This window comes from Ovis aries, chromosome 10, assembly GCF_016772045.2.
Source record: "Ovis aries strain OAR_USU_Benz2616 breed Rambouillet chromosome 10, ARS-UI_Ramb_v3.0, whole genome shotgun sequence".
Taxonomy (NCBI): Eukaryota; Metazoa; Chordata; class Mammalia; order Artiodactyla; family Bovidae; genus Ovis; species Ovis aries.
Genome location: NC_056063.1, coordinates 13574595 through 13591150, shown reverse-complemented (window position 1 = coordinate 13591150; position 16556 = coordinate 13574595). Strand labels below are relative to the sequence as shown.

The following is a 16556-nucleotide window of genomic DNA, read 5'->3' as shown; positions in this document are numbered from 1 at the left end:
ATACCTTGCTAAGGCTGCTACATTAATGAGAATGAACAAACAACTGCCCCACATTACAATAGGGATGAATCCCATAGGGACAATGTTGATCGAAAGCAGCCAGATGCACATAGTAAAGTAAGTAAAGTCGCTCAGTCGTGTCCGACTCTTTGCGACCCCATGGACTGTAGCCTACCAGACTCCTCCATCCATGGGATTTTCCAGGCAAGAGTGGTGGAGTGGATTGCCATTTCCTTCTCCAGGGGATCTTCCCGACCCAGGAAACGAACCCAGGTCTCCCGCGTTGCAGGCAGACGCTTTACCATCTGAGCCACCAGGGAAGCCCAGCTAGATATTAAAGAGACAAAGCTAACCTATGATATTATACATTAAGATAATGATCTCTTTAAGGTTGAGGCAGACAAAGTGATGTTGCATGGTGAAGCACTTTAAAAAATTGTCTTCTACTCTGTGGTGGACCAATATTTTACAAAACACAAAGCTATCCCATACTTGATGTCATAACAATGTCAAATGGGTAAGATGTCTGAAGGCTTACTTTTGGTTTTAGTTTTTTATTTCTTGCACACAGCTAACTGGCCTGGAACAAACAGGCAAACTACACTTTGAGAAGCATGGATTAGGTAGTCTATGAGAGGTTCCAAAGTTTTTCAAAGTTAACTTAGTCTGTTTTCCTTTGTACTTTTGTTAGGCATTAATGTCAAACTACTGATTTCAAGTTACCTGGGGCTTCCCTGGTAGCTCAGCTGGTAAAGAATCTGCCTGCAGTGCAGGAGACCCTGCTTCGGAAAGATGCCCTAGAGAAGGGATAGGCTACTTACTCCAGTTGTCTTGGGCTTCCCGATGCCTCAAGACAGTAAAGAATCTGCCTGCAATGTGGAAGACCTGAGTTCAGTCCCTGGGTTGGGAAGATCCCTTGGAGAATGGAATGGCTACCAACTCCAGTATTCTTGCCTGCAGAATTCCATGGACAGAGGAGCCTGGGAGGTTACAGTCCATGAGGTCGTAAAGAGTCGGATGTGACTTTCACTTTCACCAACTTCATATGGGCTTCCTTAGTGGCTCAAATGGTAAAGAGTCTGCCTGCAATGGAGGAGACCGGGTTTGATCTCTGGGTCAGGAAGATTCCCTGGAAGAGGGTATGGCTACCCACTCTAGTATTCTTGCCTGGAGAATTTCATGGACAGAGGAGCCTGGTGGGCTACAGTCCATGGGGTCACAAAGAGTTGGACACAACTTAGCGACGAACACTACTACTACTGACTTCGTAACAACTAATCTTTTTCTCCAGTAATTTTTAAAACTATAATCTAATTAAAAGGTATTCTAAAGGTATTAGATCAAAGATCTGAGACATTTTTACTGCATTAACTTTTTTTCACTCAAAGAAAAGGCAAAATTTACTTTTTACCAAAGTACATCTGAATGCTCACTTAAAACTGGTTACAAAAAATTTACTTCATTTCCACACCTATTTTTTTCTGGTGTCACTTTCTCTGCCCAAGGCGATAATGAAATATGTAACAAATTATCATTGATCACACATTTGAAGTTCTAGCTTTTGTTTTACCAGCTGGTGGCAAAACCAAGAGAAAAGTCATTTGGGGGGTAGGGAGAAGATTCATGAATTTCAGAAGCATTGGGTAGAGAAGTCAAATTTTTTTAACCACCTATGTAACACTCAAGGGTGACCTGGCCAAAGCAAATATGGTGAAGAGTTGTAAACAGAGGAGGCAAATTGAGAGTTGCAGATTCTCACATGCTTAGTTGCTCAGTTGTATCAAACTCTTTGAGACCCCATGGACTGTAGCCTACCAGGCTCCTCTGTCCATGTGATTCTCTAGGCAAGAATACTGGAGTGGGAAGCCATTCCCTCCTCCAGAGGATCTACAAGAAACAGGGATCAAACCCGGGTCTCCTGCACTGTAGGCAGATTCTTTACGGTCTCAGCCACCAGGAAAAGCCTGCCCATTCTCACACTTCCCTGGTCAGGGAATTGTGATCCATATGCCACAACTAAGATTCTGTGCAGACTAATAAATAAATAAATATTCCTTGGAAAAAAACAAAAAAACAAAAAACTACTGTAGAGTTAGAAATCAGAATATGTAAACCATTGTAAAAATAAACAACAACAAAATTCATTATCTTCTTCCCTTTAAAAATGAAACAAAACAACATTTCCTATGAAGGGACAGTTTCCAGATTTATGATTATCTCCCAGCTCCAACATACATAAATTATTTTCCCTCAAGTAGCTGCAATATTCCTTAAAATCATCATACTTTTTACTAGAGCAGGAATTCTTAACTATGAATATATGGATGGGTTTTAAGAAGTCTAAGAACTCTCTGAAACTCAAATGTTGTAAAATGTTGGATGAATGAGCAACTGTATAGACAAGATGTCTCCAGTTGTCAACACATCTGTTATTGACAACTGTTGACTAAAAGCATCTTTCATTAGTTAAAAGTGTGATCCAAATAGAGAGATAGGGTTCTTCATTAATTGAACAGGTATATAAAAACACTAGGAGAAGGCAATGGCAGCCCACTCCAGTACTCTTGCCTGAAAATCCCATGGACAGAGGAGCCTGGTAGGCTGCAGTCCATGGGGTCGTGAAGAGTTGGACACGACTGAGTGACTTCACTTTCACTTTTCACTTTCATGCATTGGAGAAGGAAATGGCAACCCACTCCAGTGTTCTTTCCTGGAGAATCCCAGAGACGGGGGAGCCTGGTGGGCTGCCATCTATTGGGTCGCACAGAGTCGGACACGACTGAAGCAATTTAGCAGCAACAGCATAAAAACATTACATCATGTACCCAAAAAAGGCATGGGAAAAATCCATTCATTTTGTAGATGATAACACTGACATTTAGAGAGATTAAGGGATGTTCAAGCCTATGCTGCTAGCTAGAAGGCAAAAGTCGGGGAATAACACTTCTGCATCCATTCCCTCCCACAATGCCACCATACTGGAGGATATTAGTAAGCACATTATGGGGAGCCAATAGCCCCACTTCTCATAAATATACAATCTCAGAATAAATAAAATAATTCTTTAACCACTACTGGCTCATAACAAACATAAACATTCTTTTTTTTTTAACTGAGAGTATCTTAAAATACATATTCTTTTAGAAACATTTTAGAGCTTAATTCTTTGCCAGTAGACACAATCAATAACTTGTCAATCATCTGAAAGACATAAGTGCTTGATCCCCCTGCAATCAATCAGAGAATGCCATACTCTTGACCTGGAAGGGATGGAAGATGTTTAGGAGACAGAAAGCTTCAAGTAGGCCCTTAAAACACATTCGTTTCTGAGTCAATTACTCTGAATGCCCACAATGCAAAGTAAATTAGTTGAATGGATCTTTGAGTAACTGTTGAAGCTGTTTAGAAATTTTAAGCAAAACCTCTTTTCAAAGTTTAGTTTCTGGTTTATTCACATGAAATACCAAGTGCAAAAACCAAAGGAGATGATATTTAGTGAAAAGAATTTTTATAGTTAGCAATTAAGTGAGAAAGCTAAAAAAGAATGCCTTATTTTGGAGTCAGTTAGGGTGGAGAGGAACCCAAAATTTGCTTTTAACTTTTGTCAAAATAATTCAAAAATTAAAAGTCTGTAAGGATACAAGAAACCCTGCACTCTCTGCCCCCCTCACCTGCCACCCCCACTTTTGACTCCTAAAATACAGTGTAACTTTCCACCATCTGTTATTGTAGAGCAGAAACAGTAATGAACATATGGGCTTTCTCTCTCAAGCAGCTGTAGTGTAGTTAAAGTTATAATAATTGTCTTTCTGTAAGATAAATTTACATTAAAAACCTGGCCAGTGAAAAACAAATGGCTCAGCCTCTGAGCCTTCCAAAATAAAATTAAGAAACTCAGCATCATGTGTGATATACATGCAGAGATTTAGAGAATATCCTCTAAATCTTGTGCTTTTATGTGTAAGGTTAAACAAATACAATTCATTATGCCCAAATCAGTTTATACAATCAGAGAGTCCACAGTTCATCTTTTCTCTTTTCCATCAAAATGCTAGGAGACTTAAACAGGGGTTAGATAAGTTACATATAGAAATCAGGAACTAAGTTCTCAAAAGCTGATAACTATAAATCTATCACTTCTGTGAGTCACTGAACTCCAATCTAAAGGCTCATTTATTTATAAGAAAAAATCACAACACGTGTGACACATAAATTTCCATTTCAACTACCATCATTTATAATGAGTTTAAGTAAACAAAGAAATTCAGACCATATTCTGATTCACATATTGTGAAAAACAGGAATTTTACCTACCTTTATCTGGGTGATTCAAAATCATGATTCTCCTGTGAGCTGCTCTAATCTTGGCCTTACTGGCAGATGGGCTGTAAAAAGAAAGTGCTTATAACAAATAGCGTCAAGTGCAGATTATAAATTAACAGTTCATATGAGTTTTAAGAAATTAAAAACTAATGAGACTTTCACCATCTTGTGGATAAATATAAAATTACAGCTTGTCATTTCATTCTACGAACCATCAAAATAAATCAGATTCAGTGCTGCATGTACCTTTCTTCAGTCCTTTGTCTCAATTTAAAAAACACATCCACAAGAAATAGGACAGGGAAATCATAGTCTATATACTATTACTTTGAGCGTGAAAACTTGTGCTTCAAGCTCTTTTAGGGGGAGGCAGTACGTATGAGTAACAAACAGGTATCTGAACTCTAGAGCTCCCAGACAGCAGGATTTTAATCCCAGCATTGCCATGAAGGATGGGGTGTGTGTGCTCACACAGTCAGTCAGCTCTGACTCTTTATAAGCCCATGGACTGTAGCTCGCCAGGCTCCTCTGTCCATGGGATTTTCCAGGCAAGAATACTGGAGTGGGTTGCCTTTTCCTACTCCAAGAAGGACGGGGTACCCTTGGCCAAATTTTATACCCTCTCTGTGCTTCAGTTTCTTCATTGTAAAACAGTGCCAGAACAACATAGTCCTCATAAAGTAATTGCAAGGGATTAAATTAGTTAATGCCAGCGAAGTGCTACAACAAGGTCTGGTGTGTGTAGCAAATGTTCCATAATAGTTAGTTTTTACTATTATTATCTTTCAACAGAACATCTCAAAACTCTTCATAGCTCATTAATTTATTTAGTTTTGTGAGAAATCTATGGGAAAAGCTTGGCTGTGAGAGCCTAAACTATAAACAAAAACTGAAGGAGAAAGTTAAATAAGCCTAAAATTATCCATGTAAAACCTAATTTATTCAAGTACTGGAAATCCTTCTTTCTAGTACATTTTCCAGGCAAGGAAAAAAATTTACACTAATAGTAACAAAATCCTGGTGTTGCTACTTAATATTTACACTAGCGTATCTAAACTATTTTTCTGGGCCTCAAACGGAAATAACAGTGGGTAACTCAAAGCACATGGTGGTTGCTATGGAACTCAAAATAATCTGTATGGATGAACCACACATATTACAGGGACTAATAGCAGGTACTTTTAGAGATATTCTAAGACACAGGTTTAAATCAATTGCTCATTACCTATAAAACTGTGTCTTGCTTACTTAACTGAGCTATAATTTTCTCATAAGTAAAAATGTACATTAAAAAAGTGAAGTATAAATAATCTGACATTTCTTGAATGACTCAAAAAACATTACCACGAGTATCAGTTAAGAGGAAAGAAATTCTCAAGGTCTGCAGAGGTTTGCTTGCCCTTCTACTAACTGGTCAGAAAATGTTTACATTCTGTTTTCAACACCTCATTCCTTGCTGTCAGCTGCCAGTCCTCCATTCCGGCAGGATCCTAGTCTCAAGCTGTTACTTGCCAGTTACTTGCTGCTTCTAATCTCCTGGGGTTAAATAACAGACCATCAAACATGCTAAAAATACACTATCAATTGCTACATAAGCATATAAATTATTCTTCTATAAAGAAAAAAAATAAGTCTTAAGTTAAAGGGGAAGCCAAAAATAAAACTAAAACTATATCCTGAGACAAAGAAACAACCTACTAAAACTTCTGGGATGCAGCCAAAGCAGTTCTCAGAGGAAAGTTTATAGTATTAAAATCCTACATTAAGGGGAAAGAAAAGAACTCAAACAACCTAACTTTATACCTCAGGGAAGTATAGGAAGAACAAACTAAGCCTAAAATTAGTAGAAGGACAGTGAAAATAAATGAAATAGAGACTAAAAGACCAAAAAAAAAAAAGAAAAAAGAAATCCATGAAACCAAAAGCTTTTTTTTTTTTTGGGGGGGGGAGAATGTAAAGAAAACAGACAAACCAGAAGCTACATTCACCAAGAAAAAAGAGAATTCAGGTAAAATCAGAAATGAAAATGGAGAGATTATAACTGATATAATAGAAACACAAAGCATAAGAGGATAAGAGGCTGTACTATACAATAAGAAACTGGAAACCCTAGAAGAAATAGATACATTCCTAGAAACTAAAGCACCTACCTAAATGAGAGAATCTTAGTTCTTAAACAAAGCATTAAAAATTAAATGTAGCTCTGATATATCTCCAGCCTAGATAATTTCACCATGAACTGAAAATGGAACTTGAAATATAATTTTGCCCAGATCAGGGATTTCAAACTGCTCCCTGGGATGTATTTGACTGAGAGTAGGGGATTAGGGTGTGTAGAACAGAGCAGTGTTCCCTGATCCTGCAGCAAATAAAGCAGCTTTGGTTTCACCTTTTTCTACTACTAGTCTATTAAATAACATTTAAAGAGAGTTCCACAGAAGTTTTTAGAAAGTCTGAACATCACAAATGTATGTATAATTTCAGAAAATAGCAGGTTAAGTTTACCCAAGCAACTCAGTAAAATATTTTAGGCTTTATTCAATATGGTAAGAAAACATAGAATCATCTAGTAACAAAGAGAATTTCTTTGTTGTTAAACAGGGTGTTAACAGAGTCCGCTCCATTTTATCTTTACCTACTTGTCATACAGTCTAAATCATCTGGATTCCAAGACCAAGGAAAATGGAACCACAGCAATGTATTCACATCTTAAAAGAATCTCCTCAAAACAACACTGCCTGACTGAAAGAAAGGGCTAGAGGAAAGGAAATAAATTTTACCTTTCTATTTAATGCATTAAAGGCAAATATTTAGACTTTGCACTCATGAGAGAGATAGGAAGAGAGGGGACAAACCTTTATTCAGCACCTGTTCTTTGGTAAGCACTTAAAAAAAGGACTTCCCTGGTGGCTCAGACAGTAAAACGTCTGTCTACAATGCGGGAGACCCAGGTTTGATCCCTTAGGGAAGATCCCCTGGAGAAGGAAATGGCACCCCACTCCAGTACTATTGCCGGGAAAATCCCATGGACAAAGGACCCTGGTAGGCTATAGTCCATGGGGTCACAAAGAATCAGACATGACTGAGCGACTCCACTTTCTTTCTTTGATAAAAACAGTACCACTCAGGGCATTTCACATTATTCCAACAAGACAAAGTAGTGTTAGTTGCAAATCAAAAATGAAGAAGCTGAAGTGCATAAAAGCTAAAAATCAGTGCCTCCATGGTAGACTCAGAATCTGTTTGCTTAGCTGGTATCTCCTGAGTAGTTACTAGATGCTAGGTTTATGCTAAAAAAACCTCCTATGTGTTAATTTTTGCTGCAGTCCTATGCAGTAGAAACTAATGAGGAGACTAAGGCTATGCAGCTAACAAGTGGTAAAACTGGTATTTGTACCCAGATTCACTGTTATCAGAGTCTGTGCTGTTAGTCACTCAATTTTCCTTGTGAAATTCTGTACAGCTTCCTGCTCAATGGAATAAAACTTAATAACCATGTATCTTAAGTCAACTCTGAATTATCTATCCGAAAAACAGGAGCACCTTGGATGATATTAAATGATATCCTCAAAAACTTTTGTTTGGATTAGTAATGTACTTTGCATACACATATCCAGAATGGGATGATATGGGACCTCAGAAAAATAACAGTGGCATCCAGAATAATATTAAACCAAAGAATAGTTAACAACATAGCTAATTTAATAGTGTGGTTCCCCTGCTTAAAATCATTTCTTTTTTCTGTATTCCTGGTGAGAAAGCTCATTTCTTTTTATATTTAAATGAAGCACCAAGCTAAACTGACCTGTTTCTCCCCTACCCACCTTTTGTGTGTGTTTTTTTTTGATTAGTCATAAGAAATAACAAAATCTTTTGGCTTTAAATATCTGCTAACCTACAAGAGATTTAAAAATTCTCTCAATATAGGACTTTATGATCTATTCTGCTTAATTATGTTGACTAAGTCACCGTAAGATTTGTTGTAGGTAACATACTATAACCAATACAAATAAAAGTTTGAGTGAGCTCTAGGGAACATAAACAAATATAGATACTGGTAAATCTATGCTGCTGCTGCTAAGTTGCTTTAGTCGTGTCCAACTCTGTGCGACCCCATAGAAGGCAGCCCACCAGGCTCCCCCGTCCCTGGGATTCTCCCGGCAAGAATACTGGAGTGGGTTGCCATTTCGATGTATTCTTAAATCTCAGGGTTAAATGATATCATACAGTAATCACAAAGGATCATTAACTATCTCCTACACTGTCCAAAGTCAGACAATAAATGGCTGCTAAGGTGAAATAAGTATAATAAAACATCAGTTCAGTTCAGTCACTCAGTCGTGTCCGACTCTTTGCAACCCCATGAATTGCAGCACACCAGGCCTCCCTGTCCATCACCAACTCCCAGAGTCCACTCAAACTCATGTGCATCGAGTTGGTGATGCCATCCAGCCATCTCATCCTCTGTCATCCCCTTCTCCTCCTGCCCCCAATCCCTCCCAGGATCAGGGTCTTTTCCAATGAATCAACTCTTCGCATGAGGTAGCCAAAGTATTGGAGTTTCAGCTTTAGCATCAGGCCTTCCAATGAACACCCAGGACTGATTCCCTTTAGAATGGACTGGCTTTGAGAGTCCAAGGGACTCATCTAGGTTGGTCATAACTTTCCGTCCAAGGAGTAAGCGTCTTTTAATTTCATGGCTGCAGTCACCATCTGCAGTGATTTTGGAGCCCCTAAAAATAAAGTCTGACACTGTTTCCCCATCTATTTCCCGTGAAGTGATGGGACCAGATACCATGATCTCAGTTTTCTGAATGTTGAGCTTTAGGCCAACTTTTTCACTCTCCTCTTTCACTTTCATCAAGAGGCTTTTTAGTTCCTCTTCACTTTCTGCCATAAGGGCGGTGTCATCTGCATATCTGAGGTTATTGATATTTCTCCTGGCAATCTTGATTCCAGCTTGTGCTTCTTTCAGCCCAGCATTTCCCATGATGTACTCTGCATATAAGTTAAATAAGCAGGGTGACAATATACAGTCTTGATGTCCTCCTTTTCCTATTTGGAACCAGTCTGTTGTTCCATGTCCAGTTCTAACTACTGCTTCCTGACCTGTATATAGGTTTCTCAAGAGGCAGGTCAGGTGGTCTGGTATTCCCATCTCTTTCAGAATTTTCCACAGTTTCTTGTAATCCACACAGTCAAAGGCTTTGGCATAGTCAACAAAGCAGAAGTCGATGTTTCTTCTGGAACTCTCTTGCTTTTTTGATGATCCAGAAGATGTCGGCAATTTGATCTCTGGTTCCTCTGCCTTTCCTAAAACCAGCCTGAACATTTGGAAGTTCACGGTTCACGTACTGTTGAAGCCTGGCTTGGAGAATTTTGAGCGTTACTTTACTAGCATGTGAGATGAGTGCAACTGTGCAGTAGTTTGAGCATTCTTTGGCATTGCCTTTCTTTGGGATTGGAATGAAAACTGACCTTTTCCAGTTCTGTGGCCACTGCTGAGTTTCCCAAATGTGCTGGCATATTGAGTGCAGCACTTTCACAGCATCATCTTTCAGGATTTGAAATAGCTCAACTGGAATTCCATTACCTCCACTTGCTTTATTCATAGTGATGCTTCCTAAGGCCCACTTGACTTCACATTCCAGGATGTCTGGCTCTAGGTGAGTGATCACTTAGATTATCTGGGTCATGAAGCTCTTTTTTGTACAGTTCTTCTGTGTATTCTTGCCACCTCTTCTTAATATCTTCTGCCAACAGAATGGTAAAGACTAGAGATCTCTTCGAGAAAATTAGAGATACCAAGGGAACATTTCATGCAAAGATGGGCTCGATAAAGGACAGAAATAATATAATATGCTAGGTGTCAAATTCTGGAACTAGAGAAGAATTGTGAAACAGATTCCATGTTATAATTGAAAACACGATTCAGATCAAATTAGAAAACTGAATTCAGGAAGAATTTAATGTCACAATAAGGGATTTTGATAATTGCATTGAAATTTTAGTGTTCAAATACAACAGCTCCTTGTTAAGGAATAAAGGCACATCAGAACTATGATTTTTTTTTTTTAGAAGTAGTAGGATAATCTCTTAGACTCAAGGTTTGAGATGTAAAACTTCGCTATTTTCTCCTCTGCCTCCTATTCATAATTTAAAATATAAGGATAATTTTACTGTCACATTTTCTCCTTTTTCAAGAGAAACCCAGCCACAGAACAAAATAACACTTACGCAGCACACCTACCTTATACCCAAAATGAGACTTGCTTCTCGCCTACTCATTTTCTGTTCAAATCCTCCTTTATAGTAGGATGAAAAGCTCTGTGCAGGGAACAAAGAGCGAGAAATGATTAGTTCCACGTATGAAGGGACAGGACCTCGACCCCACCACACAGCTGCAGTGGGAGTAATGGGTTTTCCAGAAGTCAACCTGGAATCGTGGGAGGTGGGGCGGGAGAGCACTGGACAACGAACCTGGGCATCAACAATGGTTTCCACATCCCAATACGCTAATGCTCCTACACTGAAGGAATAAAGGAGACAGGCAGAAACAAACGGCTTCAGCTTTTTCTAAGCTCTACAGGGATTTTCTCATTGGATAACCTTGACCAAGTTACTGCTGAGATGACAGACATCTTTTTAACCTACAAGACTGGCTGACTGAGAAAGAGGAGAAACTGACGAAATAGAGAGGACATCAGGAGAGCAGACAGGAAGGCCAAAGAGGGGTCAGAAGACTGGACTGCAGGGTCAGCGTGGCTGGAGAGGCCCGAGCAGGGAGGAGAGGAGTGGCAGGGGAGGGGCTGAGGCCACGGGGAGGGCCCTGGAGGTCGGGAACGACAGGTGACTTTACTCTCAGGGGCAGGACGGCCAGAGCACGGGGCACCCAGATTTGACTTGGACTACTCCAGGGCATCCCTGGCGGCTCAGTGAATAAGAATCCGCTTGCCAATGCAGGAGACAGGGCTTTGATCTCTGATCTGGGAAGATCCCACAGGCCATGGAACAACCAAGTCCACACGCCACAACTACTGAGGCTGTGCTCTAGGGCCCGGGAGCCGGAACTGCTGAGCACACGGGCCACCACCAGTGAAGCCTGTGCGCTAGAAGCTGCTGCAATGAGAAGCCCACGCAGCAACCAGAGAGCAGTCCCCACTTGCTGCATCTACAGAGAAGCCCATGCAGCGAAGAAGCCCCAGCACAGCCACAAATACGCACACAAATGGGATTAATTAAGAGGATTACTCAGCTGTGCGGAGACAGGTACAGAGTGGAGGCAGGAGACCAGTAAGAGGACACAACCATAATCTAGGCAGGAGACAGGGGTGGTTTGGGCCAAACTGGTAGAAGAGGAAGAAGCCAGAGCCGTCAGATTTGGGATGGATATGGAGAACAGAAATGACCTTTGCTTGGACTGAACGTGGAATATGAGAAAAAGCAGGGAGAGATGGGGCAGTGAACACTGGCGTGCTCAGCACAGGGCCCCCTCAGAAGTAAGGCACTTACTCCTCAGACCCCAGGGCTGCTACTGGCAGACAGCACTGTGCTGTCAAACTCCAGCAATGGCCTCGGCTGAAGAATGCCAAGCCCATGCCCCCTTCCCAGGGCAGCCTCTGGCTGACGACCGGCTGACGTCATGGTGCAAACCCTGAAGTTCCCCAGGACTCAGTCCTTGAGCTTCTTATTTACTTTCCAGGTGATGTCATTTAGTTTCACGGCCCTTGCCACAACCTAGGACAACCACGATGAGTCACATGAGAGTCAGAGGCCCCCCGTGCCCACACCGGCTGCCTCAGGCCTTGCTAAGACTGCACTGCAGCCTAAATTATCCCTCCATCCTTCTTCCCTCTCTTGCCTTCTGGAGCTGTTGATCCTCAGAGCATTCTCTAATAAACTAACAGCTTGCTAATCTGGGTCTCATTCTGCTTTCCAGAGAACTTCAACTGCAAATGACTGCAAGGTTTCTGGCCTAAATTGCCAATTATTGACTTAGAGGAGGAGTGGTTATTTGTTTTTTTGTGGGTAATAGATATCAGGAGATTGGTTTTGGCTATATTAAGTTTCAGAAGTCTACTATGCATGTAAGTGGAGGAAATGTCTGACCTGGAGATAACACTGGGGAATTATGAGTACACAGATGGAATTTAAAGCCATGAGACTAAAGGAGATCACCTGGAGCCGGAGTGTAGCTAAGAAGTGGGAAGACTGAGCCCTAGAGACGGCAACATTCAGTGGCAGAGAAACGGAGAGGGGTCAGCAACAGACACTGCCAAGGCCCAGCAGTGCGGGGGGAGGAGAGGCAGGCCCAAAGTGACGAAGCGGAAAACAGTTTCAAGTGCTTCCGACAGGTCAAATAGGAGCAGAGCTGAGCCTAAACCTCTGGATTTAACCTTTGCTAACCCTAAGGCCCTGCGGAGAAAGCAATGGCAGCCCACTCCACTACTCTTGCCTGGAAAATCCCATGGACAGAGGAGCCTGGTGGGCTGCAGTCCATGGAGTTGCTAAGAGTCAGACACGACTGAATGACTTCACTTTCACTTTTCACTTTCATGCACTGGAGAAGGAAATGGCAATTGACTCCAGTGTTCTTGCCTGGAGAATCCCAGGGACGGGGGAGCCTTGTGGGCTGCCATCTATGGGGTAGCACAGAGTCGGACACGACTGAAGCGACTTAGCAGCAGCAAACCTAAGGCTAATTGAAGGGACTGGGCATGAAGGTTTGATTAGAGTGAGTTTAGGAGAGAACAGGAAGAAAGGAATGGGAGACAGCAGAGAGACAACTGTTTGCAGGAGCTCTTAGAGCAAACTGCATGCATGAACTCAACTTTACCAAGGAAAAATATACATACGTGATTGAATGAGCACATGTTTCTAAAATGTGAACCCTTTCCTAAGGAATGATAAATAAGTATGTGTTTGCATAAAACAAAATCTGAAAGTATATAACCCCTCAATGATATTTTGGGGTGGTGGAATTATGAATATTATTTTCTTCATGTTCATTTATACTTTCTAAATTTTCAATAATGAACATGGTTACTTATACAAATTTTTTTTTTAAAGGACTAAATAAAGGAAACCAAGGAAATTACTAGAGTGTAAAAAGAGTCCCAGGGAGCCAGATCTGGTCATTTATATAACTTGTTTTGACCAGCTTGTCATAAATTTCCATTGGTAATAATCCCCTGACAATTAATCCTTCAACAAATACTTCAGCACCTAATATGTGCCAGGAACTTTTCAAATGAGACAAGTGAAATTCTGTCCTTCATCACACAGTTGTTCCTCTGCCAGTGTGCCAGTGCTGTGAGGACTATAAGGTCCCACTCCAAATTCCAAGTAATTAACAATCTAGTGAGAAAACAAAGAACAATCTCCGCCTCCAAACTGGAAGGGAACCAAACTGTTTCAGTACACATATTGATATGGACAAATTATGTATATCTACACAAGCGCGCACACACAGGAATATGTAAAAGAATAAGAGCTGTATAGGGAATACACATACAGGAGCAGGGCTTTAACAGAGGAAAAACAGCTGGCTTTAAGGTTTCTCGCAAGCAGCTAAAATTTTTACTAGATGCATACCTTACTCCCTAATATTTCTATGAGTATCTACCTTTGGGAGTTCCAAATTCTGAAGTGTTCAGCATACAATAAACATAAATTGATGATATTTCGTAAACTGTCATTTCCACTATATTCACCAAGTTCATTAACCCTAAAAGCGGCTACTATATCCAAGCAAATTTTTTACTTCGTTTTTTTTCCAGGTAGAAAAGGTTAAAGAAAACTAAGACAAGGTTAAAGTTTAGCATCTGGATGAGGCTCAGACCATAAATACTGACCTGCTTTCAAGTAAGTCAATCTGTAAGCATACCATCATCACTATCCTTCTGAAGGAACTAGATCGTTTTTGAGGACAGATATTTAATATTTGGGGCTATATATAGAATAGTAGACAGAAGACAAAATCATGCCTTCTAAACTCATATGGAGTTTAGGTTTTTATTACATAATTTTTAATTGAAATTGTAAGCCCTTTGAAGCTTACAAATATAACATACCAATACTGCATTATATTATTAGCTTATATAGAAACAGGCAATGCAGAACTGTTTTCTGACAACACTGGTGGGTCAACAAAATGGTAAGATTCACAAAAAATGTGATTACAATAAGGAATAACTATATCAAACAGATGGAGTAGATAGTTACATTTTTCTAATAGAATTTCCAAGAACAGAGAGTGGGATTTATTCTGTTGTCTATTTGAAAGATACTCTGATCCTTACAAATTATTATTTGTATTATTTTAGTCATAAAATATATAAATATATAAACAAAAGTCAAAATAATTTTCCTACTAAAATTTAACATCGAATGCTGTAGTGCTATATATTATCAAAAATGATGTGAAATGAACCAAGTTAAATGAAAGTCTTCATTAGCTAATTTACTCAATCACTTGAAACATAACAGCCCTCCAAACAACCAGAAAAATACATCGTTCCATAGTCTTAAGAGAAGAAATACATTTTACATTTAACATAAAGTATAAACTTTAATTATGTAGAATCATCTATTTGATTTATAGATCCACAGAGGGATAGTTTTAATTAGTGTTATTTCCATGAATTTCACCTAACCATAAAAACAATTTAAGTCCAATTTAAAAAACTTGTATTCAAGTAAAAAGGCAAATTCACAAATAGAAAAATAAGAGCCTCAACAGAAGATGAACGACTTGGGTTTTTCCTCCAGAAAAAAATTAGGGGTAATTAGACAATAGCTGAGTCAATAAACACACATGAGCACTTTAAAAAATTAAGTAAAAGGCTCTGATTCAAAATAGCAGACTGAAAATTAGTCTTTTACTTTCCAAAGGCTCTTTGAAATGAGAAATGAGATATTTTAAACAAGAAAAATTCATAATAGGCCTAGAAAACAAGAAATGGAACAAGTACCAAAGCAGAAAGTTCAAAGAAATCCTGAAAGGTTGAAAACAGGGAAGACTGCACATACAGAAAAATCACAGCAACCCAATCACCAGAGGAAAGAAAGACGAAAACACTAAATCCAGGCTCGACAAACACAAAACATACCATCAGGGTAATTAAACCAGGACGGCAGACAGACCATTCCTAACTCCATTAGTACAGGGCATAAGGGCTGCCACCTGCCACCTCAGCCCTCAGGCCAAAAAAGAGAATCGTATGCCTGGAATGCATCTTGGTGTACAGAGCAGGTCTCAAGGGAAGCCGAGTGGCTTAACAATAGATAACATTTCAGAACCCAGAGGGCTGAGGAGAGGGGGCATTTATACCAAGGAGTAAAATACACACAGTACTCAACACGGGGTTCTGCAGGTTCCCAGACAGCCTCTGGGCTCCTTGCTTCCAACGAGAGACATGACTGTGGGCATAACCCACCTCCATGCTCACAGCACACTGCCAATCCTCTCATTCAATTAAACTTAAAGCCAATCTACCAAACTGCTGAAAGAGGCCACGAATATGAGTTCCAGGAGCAGAGACGCATTGGAAGGAAAAAATCTAAGAGGATCTTACAGAACAAACAGCTATACATGTAAAGAGGGAAAGAAACAAACTCTCCATACATTCCATGTAAAAGAAACTATCCTAGGCAACAGTCCAGAAAAATGGGGCAGAGGGAAGCATGAGAAAAAGAAAGATGAGATATAAGAACAAACTGATGTTAAAGAAAAGAAGCAGCAAATACGCTTCGAGAAAAAATGAAGAGAGAGCCCACAGGAACCTGAGTCGAACCTTCTCCTTTGAGTGACAGGCATTTGACGCGTGACTATAGTCCCTATCTGTTAGTAACTGGTTAATAATGAACAGAGTTATAAAATCAAAACACTGGAAATGCCGAGCTTATGAATTTGGCTTTTTGAGATCAATGTCAAGGGAAAGTATGCATATTTTTCATTCTTCAATTTCCCTGAAACAATTAATGTTTAAAGAGTTATTTTTAAAAACTAATATCTTCACTGAGGTTTAATCACGATGATGATAGATACTCCAAGAGGCTTCATTGCAAACTAGATGAGTAATACTTTGTGAAAAAGAGGGCAGATGAAAGCCACTTGTCTTAACTTGAAGCCCAGAGGGAAGGGGAAAGGTTGGGGGGGGGAGGGGCGTGAGTGTGTATGCATCCCTTTCCTCTTATTAAGAAATGCTGGGGCCGCCTTTCAGGATACCCAT

The 16556-nt window shown here is 40.0% G+C and overlaps 1 protein-coding gene across 3 annotated transcripts in view; it reads right to left on the bottom strand.

Annotated features, from left to right (window-relative positions):
• The window catches only part of DNAJC15 (DnaJ heat shock protein family (Hsp40) member C15), an 80026-nt gene that overhangs the window by 20820 nt on the left and 42650 nt on the right, over window positions 1-16556 (bottom strand). For all 3 annotated transcript variants that reach the window (XR_009595179.1, XM_027973531.2, XM_060394296.1), the window contains exons 4-5: window positions 10574-10650; window positions 4315-4385 (exon numbers count right to left, since the gene is read on the bottom strand). Coding sequence is in view for 2 of the 3 variants with exons in the window: in XM_027973531.2 (XP_027829332.2) it covers window positions 4315-4385; window positions 10574-10650 (148 nt within the window). In the remaining variant the exon portion in view is untranslated. The remainder of the gene's footprint in view (window positions 1-4314; window positions 4386-10573; window positions 10651-16556) is intronic.